The sequence below is a fragment of the Amblyomma americanum genome, chromosome 6 (assembly GCF_052857255.1).
Source record: "Amblyomma americanum isolate KBUSLIRL-KWMA chromosome 6, ASM5285725v1, whole genome shotgun sequence".
In the NCBI taxonomy this organism is placed as follows: domain Eukaryota; kingdom Metazoa; phylum Arthropoda; class Arachnida; order Ixodida; family Ixodidae; genus Amblyomma; species Amblyomma americanum.
Window position 1 is genome coordinate 197,791,846 of NC_135502.1, and position 20,782 is coordinate 197,812,627.

Genomic DNA, 20,782 nt, shown 5'->3' on the forward strand with positions numbered 1-20,782 from the left:
TCAAGGGGTTCATTAGTAAAGACCGAACTGAATACTGTGTTAAGAACATCTGCAACCTCAGTGTCGGGAATAGGAGATCCAGAGCTACTGTTAAGTGAAATCTCATTACATTGATTAGGGCTAATGGTTTTCCAAAATCGTTTTGGGTTAGTCTGCAGCATAGATGGTAAAGTATAGTAGAAAAAAACTTCCGTTTAGTCTGAGCGGTTAACTTGTCGTATTCTTTTGCGACAGCATGATACTTCTGCCATGTGGAAGAAGAGTTAGACAGCTTGGCCGACCGGAACAGGCGTTTTTTCTTATTATTGAGTCGTTTGAGTGATACATTAAACCATGGTGATGTTATTCTTTCTGATATAGTAATGGTTGGAATGTAAAGACTTATAAGCCGATGCATCTCTGTTTTGAAAAGTAACCAGTTTGACTCGAGAGAATGTAGTGGAATGTTAGCAGCGAAGGTGTCGAAGTAATCTGATAATTCACGGTTCATGCTGGCATAGTCTCCTTTATCATAAAGCGTAAGTGTTTTTTTTATTTTTTTGTTTCTTTAGTACGTTGCAATAAAAAGAAGTATGTATCGTCAAATGATCGCTGAGACCGCGCAACAAGGTGATAGGAGTAAAATTATCAGGATGCGTTGTTAATACGAGATCTAGAACGTTGGACGAGTGGTCAGTAACGCGTGTGGGATCAGTGACGAGTTGAGTTAAGCCAAAAGTCATACAGGTGTTTAAGAAATCGCTAGCCGGGCTGCTTTTCGATAATGTAGCGGTGGGATTAGACCAATCTATTGTGGGAAAATTAAAATCACCGAAGAGAAGGATAGGGCTAAGTGGATATGTTTTAGTTAACACATTTAAGGCATCATGAAATAAGGGGGTGAAAGAACTGTCAGCATTAGGAGGGCGGTAACAAATACCAATGAGGATGGGCGGATGTGTAGTAGTGCATCGAAGCCAAATCATTTCCAGTTGTGAAGGGAGGTTAACAAATGAACAATGCAGATCCCGTTTAGTGGCGAGCAATACACCCCCACCGCGCGAATTATCGGGTCTATCCTTCCGGAATATCTCAAAATCTGGGAGAAATGGAAGAATCTCAGAATCGTGAACTGATGCGTTAAGCCATGTTTCAGTTAGTAGTAAGATATCGCATGAAGATGAACCTATTAAACTGCACAATGAATCGCGCTTGGGAACAACACTTCGAATGTTAGCAAGCAGAAATGATAAAGGGTGACGATTCGGCGAACGGGGTGCACAATTTGGTTTTAATGGTGGCTACAAGCTGTCCTCAACGACATAGTTAGAAACATGGTCGAAATGGTACGTTTTGTCACTTGTGACAAGCTTTTCATTTCGCAACTTGTATTTCAGTTTTCGAGCCTTTCCAAATTCGATGAGGTGTTTAGGCGCGTGCTGGGAGAAAGATCTTGAGCAACCGCATATCCTGTGTCTTTGAATTTCCGAGCGGAAGACAGGACTTGCTCTTTGTCTTTAAAGTGAGCAAATCTCACAATTATAGGTCTGCACCTGCCAGTTTGGAAAGTCCCAAGGCGATGTGCACGCTCAATGTCGCTTGGCTCTAACTGGATGTCTAAATACTGATTAATGTGTGCAATGATGATATTTTCAGAATCTGACCATGTTTCTTTATCTTTATCTTCAAGGCTGTAGAAAACAAGGTTGTTTCGTCTGGACCGATTTTCTGCATCATTTACCCGGGCAGACAGAGCATTTATCTGCGCCGTGTTCTCAGTGCTGATTCCATGCAGTTCTTTCAATTCAGTCTGCATGTCATCAATACCAACACATGCTGTCTCAATTTTATCTAGTCGCGCCTTAATCTCGCAAAACGTTTTATCATATGATCAACTAGTTTCATTTCAATCGACTTTAGCTGCGCTAGCATATTGCTGTCTGCCAACATATGCGCACAGTCATACATGGTGGACCGGAAACGCCGTGGGCTCGGCAGCGCCAAGAGTGCACGGTAGCTACTTGGCTTAGCGTAAAGGCAATAAGGTTTCATTACCTGCACCAAGAAGCGTAGAACGTTAGCACGGGCCATCGCTGGCGTGCTGCCGAGCCCACTGAAGGGCGCGCCGCTCCGAGCTGCCTTTTTAGCACAAGTCCATGCATGCGCAGGATGTACAGGGGCGGTTCCGGCGTTCAGGCGGCTCAGGGAAAGCCATGATGCTTGAAGATATGGTCCGTGGCCGTGTAGAAATTGCGCGGACCGGGATGCGTTGTCGATGGGCTGGCCATTCGTAGCCGAGAAAGGCTCAACCGTGTGAAGTCCGGAAAGCAGGAGTGTTGCGTCTGGACTGGAGTTGACGACGGATGCTAGGTACGGGACCCGGGGGCTCGAACACTCCAGCAGCTGCGAGCTCGAGAGTCCGAGGAACTGCACCAAGAAGCGTAGAACGTTAGCACGGGCCATCGCTGGCGTGCTGCCGAGCCCACTCTTCAGTATATGCATTCAGTGCGTGCCAAAAGTAAAGGCAGAGTGATATTCTGGTGCTCAACTCGTAACTAGACGTTTTTAGCTTACCAGAGACATACAAGCGTATACGTATACCGGTTTACCGGACCCCTCTTGCGCATGCACAGTGGCATTGTTGGGGTGAACCGCTTCAAGAAACCGATGAACCGCTTCAAGAAAAGTGCAAAAGTTACTTAGGAGATCACTCGTACAGTGCCCTCACAGATGGATCACTATGGTAGCTCAATAGTCGCATGTAAACAAAACCAGCTCAGTAAGAGATGCAGCTAAACAAATTACATCCACCAGCAAAACTGAGCATTTCCCTTTGCCCTTTGTCGGTAGCAGACGACATAGAGCGACGCGATTTTTCATCATCGCCAAAATGCTCAAAGGGGCACGGTGAGGAAAAAAAAGGTGCCTAGGAGGTTACGTTGAAGTTAGTTGAAGCCAATGGCATGCATGTTTCTTAACAAGGAGCGTATTATGCACACCATCGTTACAACGATGCGGATAAACATACACAAGCTCCTAAAACAGCAGCGATGACGCCGCTAGAGAAAGTTGCAGTGGCGCCATCTGATGGCTTCTATGCCAAAGAGCACGCCCGTGCCATGGCCGGGCTAAAGGGGAGCGGCGCGCGCTCTCTGTGCGCCGAACGAGGGAACAATAGGGTGCTTTCTCGACGTCTGGTTGCCACCGTCGCCTAGTGGGGGCGCTTAGACCCAACCCAACCTCTCCTCAGCAGACGCCTCGCCTCGCCTCGCTCGGACAGGATTCACCGCACGTGTTTTCGAGGCACCGCGAACATTCACCGGACATCAACGCACACATTCGCTGCTGCCACGTTCTGCCAAGTAAGTATAGTGGTTTTGACACTTAATTTGTAAGATTTTTTTCAATCGATTGCTGATTGCGCTCTTAAAAATTTTCAGGGTGGTTCGTGTTAAATCGGTGCACGTGGACTGATCGGCATCCATATGGTGTACTGCTGCGTACCCTTTTGCCGCTCGCGCTCTGGGAAATGCCCGGGCGTGTCTTTTCATCAGTTCCCAAGTGACGGAGAGTTGTGCGCGAAATGGCAAAAAAACACCGCAAGAAAGGACTTAATTATCAACGACAAGTCGCCGTCTACGGTCGTGTGTAGCCAGCATTTTCTTTCTACGGACTACGCTCCAGAGAGCCGCATCAAGAAACTTTTGCCTGGCGCTGTCCCCACCGTTTTCGAAGGCTATCCAACCTACCTGGCACCTCCTGCGAAAAAGCCTCGCAAAGAACCTGCTGCTCGTACTGTTCCAGTTCCAAAACAAACCAAGCGGAAAGCTGAGCCGCTTGAATCACTGCCTTTGGAGTACAATCTGTCGGATTGCGTCGATGAACATACTAAAAGCGTCAGTACGCAAGCCACAAACAACGATCGCCAGCGAGCAAGTCGTTACCTCTCTCTGATCTCAAAGCTTCGCTCTCAAGTTTCCTATCTCCGCTCCAAGAGTCAGAAGTTAGTGGAAAAACTCGCGACGGAAGAACAACGCACTGCATTCTACCATAAAAACAAACATCATGCTTCGGTCGGGAGAATCGTGGCGGACTCACAGAATGGAGACAAAAAGGCCATATTTCTGCTCCACCAAATAGAGCGATACGGAAAGCAACATCAGACATATCCTGAAGAGGTTATTCGAGAATGCATCATATGGCGATTTCTCTCACCGAAGGGTTATGATCATGCTCGAAGGTCAAGGCTCCTGAATTTGCCAGCAAAATGCACCCTCCAGAAATACATGGGCCCAAGTCCGACCTCGTCCGGAATGAGTGGTGCGATGCGAACAAGACTGGTTCACGAGGCTTCACTTCTGAGCAGCAGGCAGCACATGTCATCATTAATTATTGATGAAGCCAGCATAAAGCCGAAATGCATTTATGACCGGAAAGGAGATGCTGTTTTCGGTCTTAAGGACAGACCCGACAGCAGCACGTCGAACACGCAGGGGATTTTAGCAAACAGGGTTCTGTGCTTTGTTCTGTGCGGTACTAACAGCCAATATAAAATACCCTGTTCTTATTACTTCACAAAGCAGCTAAGTGGAAAAGACCTTTTTCAATGGACGAAGGAAGTGATTGCTGCTGTCGAGTCGTGTGGATTTGTCATAGTTCGAATTGTGACCGATAACTACTCGGCGAACACCACAATGTTCAAGCACATGGGAAATGGTTGCTTGCGTACAGTTGTGACGCATCCGCATGACCCCGAGCGGGTCATCTTCCTTAGCTTTGACCCGTGTCATGTGATAAAAAATGTCCGAAGTCAGTTCCTTGAAAGGCAGCTCATGGATGGCAGCGACCTTATAACTGGCACACACGTTCAGAAGCTCTACGAGTATCAGAAGCCGATGACTGTAAAACTCGCTCGAAACCTAACAAGGAAACATGTGTATCCATCGAACCTGGAGAAGCAAAATGTGCTGCGTGCTGTTCAAGTGTTTTCACCGCAGGTTTGTGCGGCGCTACAACACCTGCAGGAGAACTACCGAGGAGATAGAGCCTTGTATGATTTTAAAGAAGCGGGTGCCACCATTCGTTTCCTGAAAACGTTGAAGGAATGGTTCGATATACATGACACTTCGTACGCAGGAAGTGGCTACAAGGCGCCGATCTGCAATACGGACGATCATCGTTTGCTGTGGCTCGAAAACGAGTTCAGTGTATACATAAAGCATGTGCAGTCATGTTCACTCGCCTCAGGCAACGGCGCACTCACAGAAGAGACATTTCAAGCCTTGCTCTTCACAACGCAGTCTACTGTGGAAACAACACGCTTCTTGCTGCAGAAAGGAGTCAGTTATGTGCTGACGAAAAAGTTAAACAGTGATCCAATTGAGGCACTTTTTGGAAGAATTCGACAGATGTGTGGCGGCAACGATCAACTGGATGCCAGAGCTGTTACGGCTGCCCTTGACAGGATTGTGAAGGCCAAGTCGTTAAGCCCGAAGGAAGCCGAAACACCTGGTATTGATGCTGAACAAGTGGCTGCAGTACTGTCTGAAAAGTTTAACGACGAGCTGGAAAACCTAAGGGAATGTCAAGACGCTGCACCAAGGTCGGTAACTTACTCGGGCTTGTCATATGTTGGTGGCTACATTGCTAAGTTGATAACTGATTTTGGTTGTGGGTCCTGTGAAATGCTTGTAACAACATGCAACAAAGATGATCCTCTGTACGCACTGTTACAAGGCCAAGACAGGAGTGGGCTATGCTACCCAAGGCCAGAGTTTCTTGCTCCTTTGAACAAAGTAGTGATTTTTTTTTGAGCGCGTGGCAAAGGACTTGCCACGAACGAATACGCTTGAAGTTCTCCAATTTCTCGTGGAGCGTCGGCTTGAAAGCGTGCCAGTACTAAGCTGTCCAGAGTGTGTTGACGACAGCCACGCAAAGCGATCAGCGGCTTTAATTTCCGAAAAATTCATGAGAATACTTCTCATCAACCATGCAAACAAAATAACAGACGCACAAGATAAGCCTTCCAAATATGTGCACAAGCCATCAAGGAAGTTAATCAGATTATGACCATGACATATATGAACTCAGGATCTTTGATGAAGAAGAAAAGGTCCAACTACAAGCTGCTTATTTACGCAGCCTTTACTTCCTCTTCTGAGTGACTATTTTTAATCGAAGTTTGTACCCAACTTTTCTGAAATCATGATGTTCGAAATGAAGCAAGTGTGATTCAATAAAAAGTACACTGAAGTGTAATTCGCATCATTTGCTTCATCTTCTTTGCGTTGAGCGTTTCTTCCAAATTTTTGTGATTCGAAGCTTCTCAAAGATAATTTAATGCTGTTCCGCCCATAAGCCAAGAATTCCACAAGTGCGCTGCAAAGCACCCATTTTCAGGACGCCCATGGTAAAGGGAATGTAAATTGGAGGGGCGTCCGGTTCAGTCAACTGAACTGGCCAGGGTTGGGTTACAGCGCCACAAACTAGCGGCGGTGAAAGGTGGAAACTTGCCCCGAAGAGCAGGCCGTAAGAGAGCGCGCGCCGCTCCCCTTTAGCCAATCTAGACTCGAGATGCAACGGTCAATATACGTGGTGCGCCAGAAACAGTGCAACATGTATTGACTATGCGCTGGTATCGCCTCGTCTTCTGAGCCTTATGCAGCACCTCCACATTGATGAAGAAGGGTTGGTTAGCATGGGCAGCGACCATAATCGCCTGCGTCTGGACTTCACCCACACACATCGTCGGAAAAACAGACCCCAACGGTCGAAAGCTCTCTACCTTCCGGTAACGCAGATGGAGGTCGTCGCCAAGGAATTCGAAGAGAGCCAGAGGCGGCTAGGAGCCGCTACATACGGCGAGTACATGGAAGCCTTGCGTGCGATAATGCGCTCACATATGGTTCACAAGGGACATAGGCAAGCCTACAAGAAGCCATGGTGGGACAGGCAGGTGGCAGAGGCATGGCAAGCGCGCCGGGACGCGAACCGCGCCCATCGCAGGGCGGTGAAAGATAAGGACCAGGGCGCAGCAGCAGTGGCGTGGGACATGTACCTGAAACGCAAACATGAAATGCAATCACTGGTGCAGGCAAAGTTGGCTGCCGCAAATCTCAAGCAAATGCAAACCCTGCGGGCAGAGGGCAAGTCGGCGGCTCAGAAATTCTGGCGGTATGTCAGCTCCCTGGACAGGGAAAGGGTGGGGCCAACAGAAATGGTGGATAGTGCCACGGGACAGCCCATCACCGACCTGCAACAACACGTCACGGACTACTTGTCAGGCCTCTATGGGCCACCAGCCTGCATGCCTGAGGACAAGCTTGAAGGGTCATCGCCCTCAGCTCCATCCCAGGACCAATCAGATATCGCATGGGAGGTCACACTGCCAGGCATGAACCGGGCACTGGGCCGCATCAGCGCTCGCACAGCCACGGGACCCGATGGAATACCAGCTCGCCTACTAAAACTACTCGGTCCAAACTCGAGAGAACAGCTGGCCGAGTTGTTTAACACCATTATTAACGGCGGAGACATACCCGAGGACTGGCGCAATGGCAGGGTGGTGCTCCTGCTGAAGCCCGGCGGTAATGCGGCCCACATCGGCGACTACCGGGCACTCACGGTCACTAGCGTGGTGTACCGAGTTTTCATGCAAGTCTTGAAAGCGTGGATCAGCGGATGGGCAGAATCAGCGCACGTCCTAACGGAGCTGCAGAATGGGTTTCGTCCGGGCAGACGGCTAGAAGACAACCTCTTCGTACTCACCAGCTGTACAGACATTGCCAGGAAGGAAGGCAGGAGACTCATCTGCTGCTTTCTGGACGTCGAAAAGGCCTATGATAACGTCCCGCACGAAACTCTCTTCCATCGCCTTGGTACTCTGGGAATGGCACCACCACTTCTCGAGACGATAAAGAGGTTGTACAGGGAAAACGTAGTCACAGCCGTTTTTGGCAATGTGCATTCGGAACGGGTCTACGTACACAGGGGGCTTCGGCAGGGTTGTCCATTGTCTCCCCTCCTCTACCTCCTGTATGTGGCCGGACTGGAAAAGGCACTCCTGCAGGCAAACCTGGGATTCGGCCTTAAGTACAGCACCACAGGAATTGACAACTCCAGCCGACTGCCGGGTCTTGCCTTTGCTGATGATTTGGTAATCATGGGAGAAAACACAGAGGATGTGCAAAAAATGCTAGACATTTGTGCCGCGGAGCTGCGAAGCCTTGGCCTCAAGTTCAACCAGCGAAAATGCAGGGTTGTTCAGCTGGCAGGCGAGGCGAATGATCAGCTATCGCTGACGTTGAATGAAGAGACCCTGACAGTCGACAGATCGTATAAATACCTGGGCATAAATTTGTGTGCTGAGACTGACATGTTCAGACTGCACGAGGCTAAGGTCTGTCAATCTGCACTTCGAGCGCAATGCATCCTCCGACGTCGGTGCCTGTGGGGGTGCCACCAGTACACCATGGTCCGCGACCTCTGGAAGCTCGCGCACGTGCCAGGACTCACATTCGCCAACGCGGTGGTCTGCCTCCCATCAGCCACCAGAAATTGGTTAGAGCGCAGACAGAGGTCGGCCGCACTGCAGTCGGATGTCATGGACGGGTGGCCAATGCAGCCATTCAAGGCGACCTGGGATGGTCTAGTTTTGAGGCAAGGGAGGCATGTAGCAAGCTGGAGTACCGCGGTCGACTGCAGTTCATGAGCCACAACCGATGGGCAAGGCGGGTCTTTGAATACCTCGCTGCGACATGCCTACGCACTACATGGGTGAAGCGCCTCCACAAGATAGAAGGCAAGTATGGACTTTTCCAGACACCCATAAGTGCCGAATCGGCAACGGCATGGAAACAGGAGGCAAGGAGACGGGTCCAGGAAAAAGAGAATCGCCAATGGCTGCAGGCGCTCGCGGAAAAACCGACACTGGCTCTGTACCGCGAGTGCAAAAACAGCATCGGACCCGAAAAGATTTTTGACAACGGCCTGGGTAGCGCATTGCTGTTTGAGGCCCGTGCCGGAGCGCTGCGAACACTGGTGTACCGCCGTCACTTCGACGCAACACCAGAAGCACAGGCAGCAATATGCCGAGCGTGTGGCGACGCGGAGGAAACCATCGAGCACCTGGTGATGTCGTGCCAGAGACTCCATCCAATGCCGACAGAGGGCACCACATTCCCACAGGCGCTCGGGTTTCACGGTCCTGCAGTGGACGACGAAGGAGACAGCTTAAAGGTCAAGAGCGAGGGGGTGCTGCGAACCAAGCGTCGACTAACTGTGTGTTTAAAAGCGCGAAGCCGCAGAGTCGGAAGTGAACGAGGTCGAGGTGGGCAACCTAGTGGTGCCCACCCGTTACAAAGGGCAAGGCCTCAAGTATCTATCTATCTATCTATCTATCTAGCCCGGCCATGCCCGTGCACTCCTGTTCGCGCCACTAGACAGTATTCTAGTTCACATTCTAGCCACCCTAGCGCTGTAGTAGTAGCTCTGGCGCAGGTTGTGTTCCCTATGGCTCGCCTTGTCTTGCTGTAAACAGCTCGTTTCAAATTCCCATTGTCAGCGTCATCAACGACTTTGGGCTGTTTGTTAAGTTTGCTGAGAGGCTGCGAAGATCATCGTGCGGATATGTGCCGTTTTAAGGTGTCCTTTGCCAGGAATTGCTGCCCATTCGTCATTATTAATCCCGCATGAAGAATGGAGGATGAGGCGGATGCTAGGGAGCGCCTGTTCCACAACGCAGTCCGCGAGATACTGGTCTGTGCCCAGCGGCGGCTCCGTCACTTGTCAACTGAGCGTTTTGATACTTGAGCATTTCTCTCGTCCCGCCCTGTGCTTCGGCTGGCGCTCTTCTCACATCATAAGCACGTTTTTTTTTTATTTTGGTAACTGTGCCAGATGAATAAGCAGAGAGCACGCTATGCTTCGTGGCGAATTTCGTGCCATGCACTATCCTGGCCGTGATAACGCTCTTGAAAAAGTTGGCGACGCGCAGATGCCTCGCGCAAACTTTTTTGCGAGAAGCAGCCATACATTCTTACGCTGCGAGCCTTGGCATTGACCTTTAACGAGAAGTCCTGCAATAAAAAAAAATTATCGGTGCCGTGCCAATTTTCTACACTGGACTCGGCTGTTTTCTCCTCAAAATAGTACTTGCTTTCCATTTCAGATTCACTTTTTATTTTTTGTTGTCCTCTACGTATTTGCATACGTGTTGATTTCCAAGTTTAAGAAGAAGAAAGACGACTATTTTGCTGGTGAGTACTTTAGTTTCAGTCGGAAAATATGTGAAGGATGTTCAGGATTCACGATGAGATAAATACATTTCACGATTGCGTTGATGTGAGCATGGTTTAAAAGCATTTTATGGAGAGCATACTTGAATTTCCGCGTGGTGCTTTCAGATGACGACGAAGATGCCGTTGTGTACCGGATATCGTGAGTAAACATGCTCCTCATGTGTGCTGCTTGCTGTGTCTTCTGTGCGGGCAGAAAGCTGTTATTTTTTCCATCCACTTGAAGTCATAGTGCATCTGCAGTTTGCATGTATCCCCTTCAGGCCTGAATTATTAACCAATGCGGAGAAAATTTTTTGCATCATTAGATTTTTCTTAGGAGCATGTCATGATTGCACAGTAAAAAAAGGCTCACCTTCCCTAATGATTAATTGGATAATTTGTCGGGTCTTCATATGTCCGTATCATCACTCAACACTGCTTGGAAAATCTCAATTGTTCTCTTTCTGATTAATTTCGTTCCTAAGAAGTCATTGTGTGAACAGATCAGCATGTTTAAGGCACTTTAAAGTGCTTATTATGGTTGTGAAACAAGGAGGCGAAAATACCCACTGCAGCGATGCAAGAGCTATCATAAAACGCATCTATTTAAAAAATTTTTGGCGTATGTTTCAGATGCCTAGCTTGATATCTTCCTACACAGGTTTTTCACATTTCAGCGCATATGGCAGGTTCTCGCACATAATGAATGGCAGTTTACCAATATCCCTCAAGAGAAAAGTATACAACAGCTGTACCTCACCGGTGCTTACATATATGGGGCAGAAACGTGCAGCCTAACGAAAAGGGTTCAACTTAAGGACAGTGCAGCGAGCTTTAGAAAGGAAAATGTTAGGTGTAACATTAAAGGGCCACAGAAAGGGGTGTTTGAGCTTGGCTTTGATATGGTTGCCCTATGTAGAGTACAGGCCACCGAGCATCCATGCCGCGTACGAGACCTCAAAAGCAAATGGGCAATTTACAATATATTTTTAAAAATTCCCGCTTTCGCGCGAAACTTGGCATACGGTGTCACGTCGGGCAAGTGACGTCAGCAGCCGGGGGTTGTCATTGGTTCACAGCGGCAAATTCTTTCAGATTTCACGCGCTACCATGGCCGTGGCCACTACGCGTGCGCTGCAGCCGGCGGAGGTAGGGGAGGGGCTGAGTGGGTGGAGTAGGCAGAGGAGCGCCACTGTTTTGGCGTGCAAGAGGGAAAGGCACGAAGACATGGAAGTTAAGATTTTGTACCATATAACTCAGCTTCCACAAAACGTATTTAAAAAATTGTTGCCGGAGGATAATTATGAACTGCCGTCTTTTAACATCCCAGACATATCGCATCTTTGTTGAGAGCCCCTTTCTGGGGCCATTTAAGAGGCAGAAAAAGGGCAGAGCGGGCTAGGGAACAAGCTCAACTTAATGACATCCTAATCAAAATCAAGAAGAAATGGACTTCGGCAGGGCATGTAATGCTAAGGCAGGATAACCGCTGGGCCTTAAGTGTAATGGACTGGATTCCAAGAGAAGGCAAGCGTAGCAGTGGGCGGCAGGTAGTTAGTTGGACGAATGAGGTAAAGAAGTTCGCAGGGGTAGGGTGGCTGTGGCTGGCTCAGGACAGGGCTAATTGAGATATGGGAGAGGCCTTTGTCCTGCATTGGACTTAGTCACGCTGATGATGATTGCATTTGTGGGGGTTGTACCTTGTATGTGAGGATTTGATAGTGTTCAATTTGTGTACAAATGTAGACCTAGTGTCTGAATAGAGTGTTGGGGAGAGTGATAGTGAGTTTCACATTTCTGCTGTGCAGTTCCAGTACTGCTTGTCCATTGGCTGTCGGGAAATTTTCCTTTCTGCATATGAATGTGAACTGTGATTTAGAAAGCATTGATCATGTACTGACTGCCAAAATTGAAAACAAAGCCTGTATATGTGGCTTTAAATTAGTTCAGGTTGAAATTAGATGAGTTAAAGCAGACAATGGAATATTGAGAAAATCATTGCCTTTAAAGCCCATCTCTCTGGTCTGCTTTATTTTTGTGAAGCTTGTGGCCACTTTTAAAGGGACCATTAAATTACATTTACTAAGGCTAGTATCCATATTCTATCACTTGTCACTGCTCTGCAAAAATTTGTAAGCCAGCTTCATTAACACCAAACATACCGGCAGTTAAAAATTATGCTCCTAGTTGTTACTTCTTTCCCTCTCTTTTGATGTTATTGAGAGGGAAAGAAATAAAGTTGACGATCGTGAATGTATTGTAAACGTCTTCCAGGTCTGAACTTGCTTGATCACATTACTCGAAGTCAACTTTGGGAGAGGTAACTGTATATAAAACAGAACGGAAAAACAACAAGGTGAAAGCTATGCACAGATGACTGCCTCCTCAGCCCTTGGTTCCACCAAAGCAGCCTCTTTTAATCACTATGTCTTCGCCCTCAGTGGAGGTAACCACCAATTGTGTAAATTCCCAAATGCTCGATCAATCAAAGCTTGGGGAAAGGACAAAGCAGCAAACCAAAGATGTGGGAAATAAGATTGGAATGAAGAAGACGAACCAGCCCCGAAGCCAACGACGACGAAGCGCTCGCGCCGCCGGTTGGATGCTCGTGCTGGATGGAACACTGCCGCTTGTGTCTGGTCTCTCGGCTCTCTGCCTCGTAGATTGCCTGTGCCAAGGTCTTCGTAGCCGGCGCTTCCATCGTGCCAATAAACCGCTCTACATTTGGTGGAGGTTTCTGTGTTCCCCTTTTCCCCATCACCGTGGACCTTCGCAGCTGCACCATCCCGATGTCCACTGCAAAGGCCAGTCAACAGCCCGCCGCCACGTCGCAGCCAGTCATCTGCTCCGGTGCCGTCCGGCAGCACGACCCCGCTGTCTTCAGCGGCCATAGCGACCAGGAAGTGGACGATTGGCTGGAATCACACGAACGGGTGAGCCGCCACAACAACTGGGACGACCGCGTCAAGCTTACCAACGTCATCTTCTACCTCAGCGATGTCACGAATATCTGGTTCCGCAACCTCTGGTGCCGCTTGCACAGCACGCGTCGTCATCGGCGATGTTTTGTATGTAGTCGAATTTTTAGTCCTCCGTGCCAGCTCTCATGACGTCATCCTTGGATGGGATTTTCTCTCCCTGCACAGTGCCGTCATTGAGTGTGCCCGTGCGCACGTCGTCTTCTCTCCACTCTGGGATGCGCTCCTCGACGAGCCTCCGATTCGTTGTGCTGCTAAGCTTGTTGTCGCCGAGGACACTGACATTCCCCCTGACAGTGCCGTGCTTGTCCCTGTTTGCGCCGCCTCAGTTTTTGATGCCACCGTTCTCTTCATGCCTTCCCCTGTACTCGCCTCTCGCCGACACCTATGTCTTCCCTTCGCCGTCATCGACATTCACCACGGTGCTGCCGCCATCCTCGTCTCTAACACCTCATTCTCTGCGCTCTCCCTGCTCCGTGGCGAGTGCCTCGGCCATTTTGAAACCGCTGCTTTGATCTCTTCCTTCGACACTGATGTAACCTCCTCCAGTGCCGAAGTCGCTGCCCTCACCCCACGTGGTGCTACTCCAGCTTTGTCATCGGACATTTTCGACTGCTGCATTGACTGCGCTTTCGACACTACTCACCGCGCGCAGCTCCTTGCCCTGCTCAACCAGTTTTGCTCATCGTTTGACCACCAGTCGACTTCTTTGGGCCGTGCGACCACTGTCGAGCACCACATTGACACCGGAACCCATGCTCCTCTCCGTCAGCGCCCCTACGGTGTGTCGCCTCCCGAGCGCCGCGTCATAACTGAGCAAGTTGACGACATGCTACAACGCGGCATTATTCAACCTTCCGCCAGTCCTTGGTCGTCCCCAGTCGTCCTGGTTAAAAAGAAGGATGGCTCGATACGATTTTGCGTGGACTATCGCCGGCTCAACAAAATTACGCGCAAAGACGTCTACCCGCTGCCACGTATTGACGACGCCCTTGACTGCTTGCAAGGCGCCGAATTCTTCTCCTCCCTGGATCTCCGGTTCGGCTATTGGCAAGTCCCGATAGCTGAGTCCGACCGTCCTAAAATGGCGTTCGTCACCCCTGACGGACTCTATGAGTTCAACGTGATGCCATTCGGCCTCTGTAACGCTCCCGCAACGTTTGAACGAATGATGGACAACATCTTGCGCGGCCTGAAGTGGACTGTTTGCCTCTGCTATTTAGATGATGTTATCGTGTTTTCGCCCGATTTTCCGACGCATCTCAAGCGCTTGCGCCAGATACTGAGCTGCCTTACCAATGCTGGCCTTCAACTTAATCTAAAAAAATGTCACTTTGGTGCCCGGCAGCTGACAATACTCGGCCACCTCGTCTCGAAAGACGGCGTCCTGCCCGATCCTGACAAACTCCGTGCTGTCGCTGACTTCCCTAAACCGACTTCTACAAAACTAGTGCGCCGATTTGTGGGTCTCTGCTCCTTTTTTCGGCGATTTGTTCCCAATTTCGCCTCCATCGTCGCGCCCCTGACGAAACTTCTTAATGGTCCCGCCGACCTGTCTACGTGGGACTCGGCCTGCGACGACGTTTTTGCTGCGCTCCGTCGTTTTCTCACCTCACCACCTATCCTTCGGCACTACGACCCCAGTGCCCCTACTGAAGTGCACACCGACGCAAGCGGAATCGGCCTCGGGGCTGTCCTTGCCCAGCGCAAGCCCGAATTTCCTGAATACGTCGTTGCGTACGCCAGCCGTGCCCTCACCAAGGCTGAGTCGAACTACACCGTGACGGAAAAGGAGTGTCTCGCCGTAGTGTGGGCTCTAACAAAATTCCGCCCATACTTATATGGCCGCCCGTTCACCGTCGTCACTGATCATCACGCTTTGTGCTGGTTGGCTTCACTCAAAGATCCCTCAGGGCGCCTAGGCCGCTGGGCCCTCCGTCTTCAGGAATTCGATATCACCGTTGTTTACCGATCGGGCCGCAAGCACTCCGACGCCGACGCCTTGTCCCGCTCCCCACTGCCCTCTCCTGCGCCCTCTTCGCCAATATCTGCATCCCTACTCGCAGCGCTCATTACCATGGACATGCCCCATCAACAACGCCAAGATCCATGGATTTCATCGTTGCTCGACGTACTTCGTGCACCCTCTACGGCCTCCTTCCCTTGAGCACTACGTCGCCAGGCTTCTCATTTTGCCCTTCGCGACGGTCTTCTGTACCGGCGCAACTATCGTCCAGATGGCCGTAAGTGGCTTCTCGTGATTCCCCGACATCTCCGTACTGAGATTTGTGAACACCACCATGCCGATCCTCGGAGCTCTCACGCTGGCTCGCTGAAAACGTATGAGCGACTACGCCAGAGGTACTATTGGCGGGGCATGTACAACTTCGTTCGTCGCTACGTTCGCTCCTGCACGGCCTGTCAGCAGCGGAAGTCGACACCTCGCCCTTCGACTGCCCCGTTACAGCCAATACCGTGTCCGGCTCGCCCTTTTGATCGTGTGGGCATCGACCTATATGGGCCACTTCCCTTCACGACCGCTGGGAATCGCTGGATCATAGTCGCCGTGGACCACCTCACTCGGTATGCTGAGACCGCTGCCCTACCTGCGGCTACTGCTCGCGATGTAGCCTTCTTCCTTCTTCATCACTTTGTCCTGCGTCACGGCGCTCCTCGCGAACTTCTCAGTGACCGCGGCCGTGTTTTCTTGTCTGCAGTTCTTCACGAGCTTCTCGCTGCGTGCCACACAGTCCACCGCACCACTACTGCTTACCACCCTCAAACCAACGGCCTCACCGAACGCTTCAACCGTACTCGTGGGGACATGATCGCCATGTACATTAACTCCGACAGCTCCAATTGGGATCAGGTTCTTCCGTTCGTCACCTATGCATATAACACCGCCTCTCAGGCAACCACCGGCTTTTCCCCATTCTTTCTTTTATTCGGACGCGAACCTTCTTGTATGTTGGATACAATCCTTCCCTACAACCCCGACAGCTCGGAATATGCTTCCCTCTCTGACATCACCCGCTCGCTCCTTCACTGCCGAACGTCAAGGTCTCCGTACCCATGCTTCCGATCAAGACACGCCCGCGGTTCACTTCTCCACTGGCTCACTGGTCTGGCTCTCTGTTCCGAATACGTCCAAATTTTCGGCCAAGCACATCGGCCCTTACCGCATCTTGGAGCGTACGTCACCGGTCAACTACATTATCGAACCGGTGACACCTTCTTCGTTCACGTCAGCCGCTTGAAGCCCTATTATAGCCCCCTCGTAGTCTCCTCTCCTTGAGTCGCCAGGATGGCTCCCTCTTTCTGCCGGGGCACTTGGAATGAAGAAGATGAACCAGCCCCGAAGCCAACGACGACGAAGCGCTCGCGCCGCCGGTTGGATGCTCGTGCTGGATGGAACACTGCCGCTTGTGTCTGGTCTCTCGGCTCTCTGCCTCGTAGATTGCCTGTGCCAAGGTCTTCGTAGCCGGCGCTTCCATCGTGCCAATAAACCGCTCTACAAGATAAACATTTCCAATCAAGTAATACACCAGTAATTTCACTTTTCACAAGCTTCGCAAAACATCCTTGTGTTACCACGCTTCGACATATTTACACACTCGCAATAGACAAGCATGGTATGTACAGATTCACCGAAAAACCCGTCTTCAAGGCAAACTGTGTCGTCACTTAGTCATCACTGAAAACCTTGGGGACCCTTGCATGCGCAGTTGGCAGGTAAACACAGCATGTCCGGCAAAACACATCTCCGGAGTTGCCTGTGAATGTTCAGAAGAAACGAGCGCTCATAGTCACTTGCGAAGGTTTCGTGCGAACCGACTTGTTGGTGAAACGCCATCCGGGAACACTGCAAAACACAACATCCGGTTCCAGCAGCGGCGCCGTTGCGCAGGGCAGACGACTCGTTGCTTCCCGCAATTGGCAGCGCATATGGTGGGGATATGGACAAAGGATGCCTTTTGTCGGCTTCTTGGACTGCTGCACCACTCGCTTCGGCTCGTTTCCCTGTCTTGCTGTCGAACTGACAGCTCGGTCTAGTCGGCGAGTCCAAAAGAAATACAAACACACAGTGCAGAAACATTCCGTCTGTCTGTACTCGGGGGTGCTGCATGCCATTTTGGATTGAAGCACGCACATACACGCAGTGCTTGCCACATCTGTAAGCGCATGACACTCCTCACCTCCCCTGTCAACTGAGACATGCGGACCTGCCCCAATGAAAAGGCTTCCAGATTCCCCACTCTGCCATGTCAGGGGGGGAGCGGCAGCTAAGAACGCGTGGTTTGGGGTGAGGAGCAGCAGTTTTAGAAAATTATTTGTAAATGTAAGGGTCCACACGGAGCTTTTAAATTTGACTCATATACTCACAAAGACCATCTCTGCAGATATGTTGCATTAGAATACGGTCATCAAGATCATTACAGGTTTCTTTAATTAATGGGCCTTGCTAGCGAAAAGCCGTCTTTCCTGGGGATGAATCCTCAGAGAACAAATAAACTAAAATAAAACACTTTACGACTGTGATTGTGTTTCAAACTCGGGGCGGCCCAAACAGATCCGCTTTGTTGGCCACTGCATTAGACCACTGCACTATCGCTGCAATGCGAGTCGGGCACGCTACCTCTTAATTGTTGCTGCAGCCAAACATCCCTTGTGCTAAACTGAAAAACTTATGCTGAGCTTTGCGCATTGCTGTCTTCCAACTTCGTTCCGTGTGCCATGGCTCCAAAAACCCAAGTGAAGAACGAACTGCTTGCGTACTGAATTCGCATTCAGATCAAGTGCCTTGCTAGCGAGAAAGCTGTCTTGTCTGGGGTTAAACAGAAGAGTAGAGAGAAGGAAATCTCCCATTTCGTCTTGTAGGGAAGAGGTGGAGAGTCAAGACTTGGATATAACGAAAGACTTGCATATAATGAAAGTCTTTGATGTGCTTCTCATTATTTATTTGTTATATATTTATTTATTTACAACATACTGCAGGCAGAGCGTCCAAGCAGGAGGGGCACACAGGTACATAGTATACAAAAGAGCATGGAAGTACAATGTACAAAACACCCCAACACATTTGGTAGGCCAGCGGAAGCGGTTATTACTATACTGAGGTACTTGTATGACCACAGTCAACACTGACATTAATGAACTCTTTATAAGCTTAATTCTAGCTTATCCAAAGATTGGAGAGTAGAAGCTGGCAAGCTATTCCAGTCTGCAATTGTATTAGGGAAAAAGGAGAATTTGTATAAGTCAGTCTTTACAAAGTGAGGCGCCCAGGAGAGTTCCTGGGAGTGGCATGTCTGCCTGGAAGTAAGAGGGCGAATAAGGGCTGGGATCTAGTGGGAGCTTGCGATTAAGTAAGAGAAATAAAAATTTGAGACTGAGGAATTTTCTTCCTGCCTGGGGAGGAGTGTTAATGACATTTTCTGCCATTAGTTCGGTAACCGAATCAGTGTGATCATGTTTGAATAGATAAAGCATACTGCCAATTTCTGAATTTTTTCAAGAGAATTTATATTGCACATCGTATGGGGGTCCCACATAATGCAAGCATATTCCAACTTAGGCCTTATAAGTGTTGCGTAAGCAAGAAGTTTGACATGAGTGGCAGCATCCTTAAGCTTGTGCCTGAGCAGGCATAGTTTGCGAAAGACTGGAGAGGAGATGTTATGAATATGTGTGTTCCAGCTGAGTCAATTATTTAAAGGGTCCCTGAAAAGGGTGTTTGAGGTTGTCTATAAAATGCTCGCATTATGTAGAGTACAGGTCAACGAGTGTTCATGCCGTGTACAAGATCTCGAAAGAGAGCCGATAATTTACAATACAATTTTAAAAACTTCTACTTCTGCGCCTAGCGGCTACCTGTGGTGCTGGGTTTCCGCCAGAATCCACGCTCGTTACATCAGCATTTGCGCTCGTTACGTCAGCAGCAAACTGCTAGCATTGGTTTGCGCGCGTCGGCAGCTGGTGGAGGGGGCAAGCGCGAGGGTCCGGCTAAAGAGCGGCTTTAGGGCCGGTGGAGGAGCGCCAACATTTCAGCATGCAAAAAGTGACTAGAGGAGAGAGAAAGGCGCGAAGATGTGGAAATTTAAATTTTGACTACAGGTAACTCAGCTTTCACAAAGCATGTCAAAAATATTCTTGCTGGAGGATGATTTGTGAAGCGGCGTCCTTTAGCATCCCAGGCACATCGCATCTTTGTTGAGACCCCTTTTCACAACCCCTTTGATGTAACGCAGAGATATTTATGTTCCTGAACTTCATTTAAGCGGCGGTCCTGGACAGGGTAAGAGCACTGAACTGGATATTTTTTTCTGGTTATGTGAAGTGAGACAGATTTTTCTGAGTTATTGCTTGAGTGGATTTGAAAGGGTGCATGCTTTCGCATTTCCTCTGCATCAATAAAATTGATCGCTCTTAATTTAACCCCCGGTTTAACCTCGGCAACACAATCGCAAAAGTAACAAACATACATAAAGTTAAGCAAGGTGACGGGGCTAACACACCTACGTCACATTTAGTTTACAACGTAAATCGTGGGCAAATTTTTTATTTGTGATTTTATAAATTCACTTTTCTACCATATCACCATGGAGCCGCCATGGTGGCTCAGTGGTTACGATGCTTTTTTCTTGGCCTGAAAGACGCAGGTTCGATCTTGGCTGCAGTGGTTGATTTTGATTGTGGCGAAACTCTAGAGGCCTTTATACTGTGTGATCTCGTCATCATCATCAGCCTGAATATGCAAAATTTAGGGCAAAGGCCTCTCCCATGTCTCTCCAATTAACCCTGTCCTTTGCCAGCTGCGGCCACTGTATTGCCGCAAACTTCATCTTATCCGCCCACCTAACTTTCAGCCACCCCCTGCTACGCTTGGCTTCTCATGGAATCCACTAAGCTACCCTTAAGGACCAGCGGTTATCTTCTCTTCGTATTACATACCCTGCCCAAGCCCATTTCTTCCTCTTGATTTCGCCCCACAGGGCATCTGTCACATGCAGATGTTGGTGAGTTGCGACACCACGGGGTTCCCGAGCATCCGCAGGGACATCACTGCTGGGAGATGAGGTTGAACAGTGCGTCACCACGGACCTGAGCACCCACGCTTAGCCATGTGTTGAATCGCCGTGTCCGGAGAAAAGGGGATCCTGGTGGTTGAGCCGATGCCGAGCGTTTGGACCTTTAAGGCCCCTCGGCGGAGGCAACACACCACTTTTGCCTCAGCTTCCTGTAGACGGCACCTCCGGCCTGACCCAACCAGAGAAATCAGCAGTCGCCTTTTCCTATCCTCCCTTTCATCTTTCACTTTCCTATATTTCTCACAACTCTCCTGTCTCCTATTCACTTCTTGGAGTTTCCTTTTTCCTGGCGGTGAAGGTTAACCTTGTGTGACGAACTACCAGAACTACCATGCGTTTCGTCATATCGGTTTATAGTTGTGGTGTACAGCTGGCATGGGCAGGACTTGGGTTGCAAGTTCCTGTCCTATCCCCTCGTTGGGTTCCATGGTGGGCGGCTGGCACCATGGCTGAAACACAC

At 49.6% G+C, this 20,782-nt stretch overlaps 1 protein-coding gene and 1 long non-coding RNA gene across 8 annotated transcripts in view; both read left to right on the plus strand.

The window, feature by feature from the left end:
* Positions 1–3,203: 3,203 nt before the first annotated feature.
* On the plus strand, positions 3,204–4,452 carry LOC144095158 (uncharacterized). The gene is made up of 2 exons (XR_013306702.1): positions 3,204–3,341; positions 3,420–4,452. It is a non-coding gene; the product is annotated as an uncharacterized LOC144095158 (long non-coding RNA).
* A 5,001-nt stretch (positions 4,453–9,453) lies between these two features.
* The window catches only part of lili (LMBR1-like protein lilipod), a 185,675-nt gene continuing 174,346 nt past the window's right edge, over positions 9,454–20,782 (plus strand). For 4 of the 7 annotated variants that reach the window (XM_077628308.1, XM_077628309.1, XM_077628311.1 and 1 more), the window contains exons 1-3: positions 9,454–9,735; positions 10,148–10,235; positions 10,383–10,416. In XM_077628308.1, the coding sequence (XP_077484434.1) occupies positions 9,676–9,735; positions 10,148–10,235; positions 10,383–10,416 (182 nt within the window). In that variant the 5' untranslated portion in view covers positions 9,454–9,675. The remainder of the gene's footprint in view (positions 9,736–10,147; positions 10,236–10,382; positions 10,417–20,782) is intronic. The other 3 variants (XM_077628314.1, XM_077628310.1, XM_077628313.1) reach the window with 3 other exon arrangements.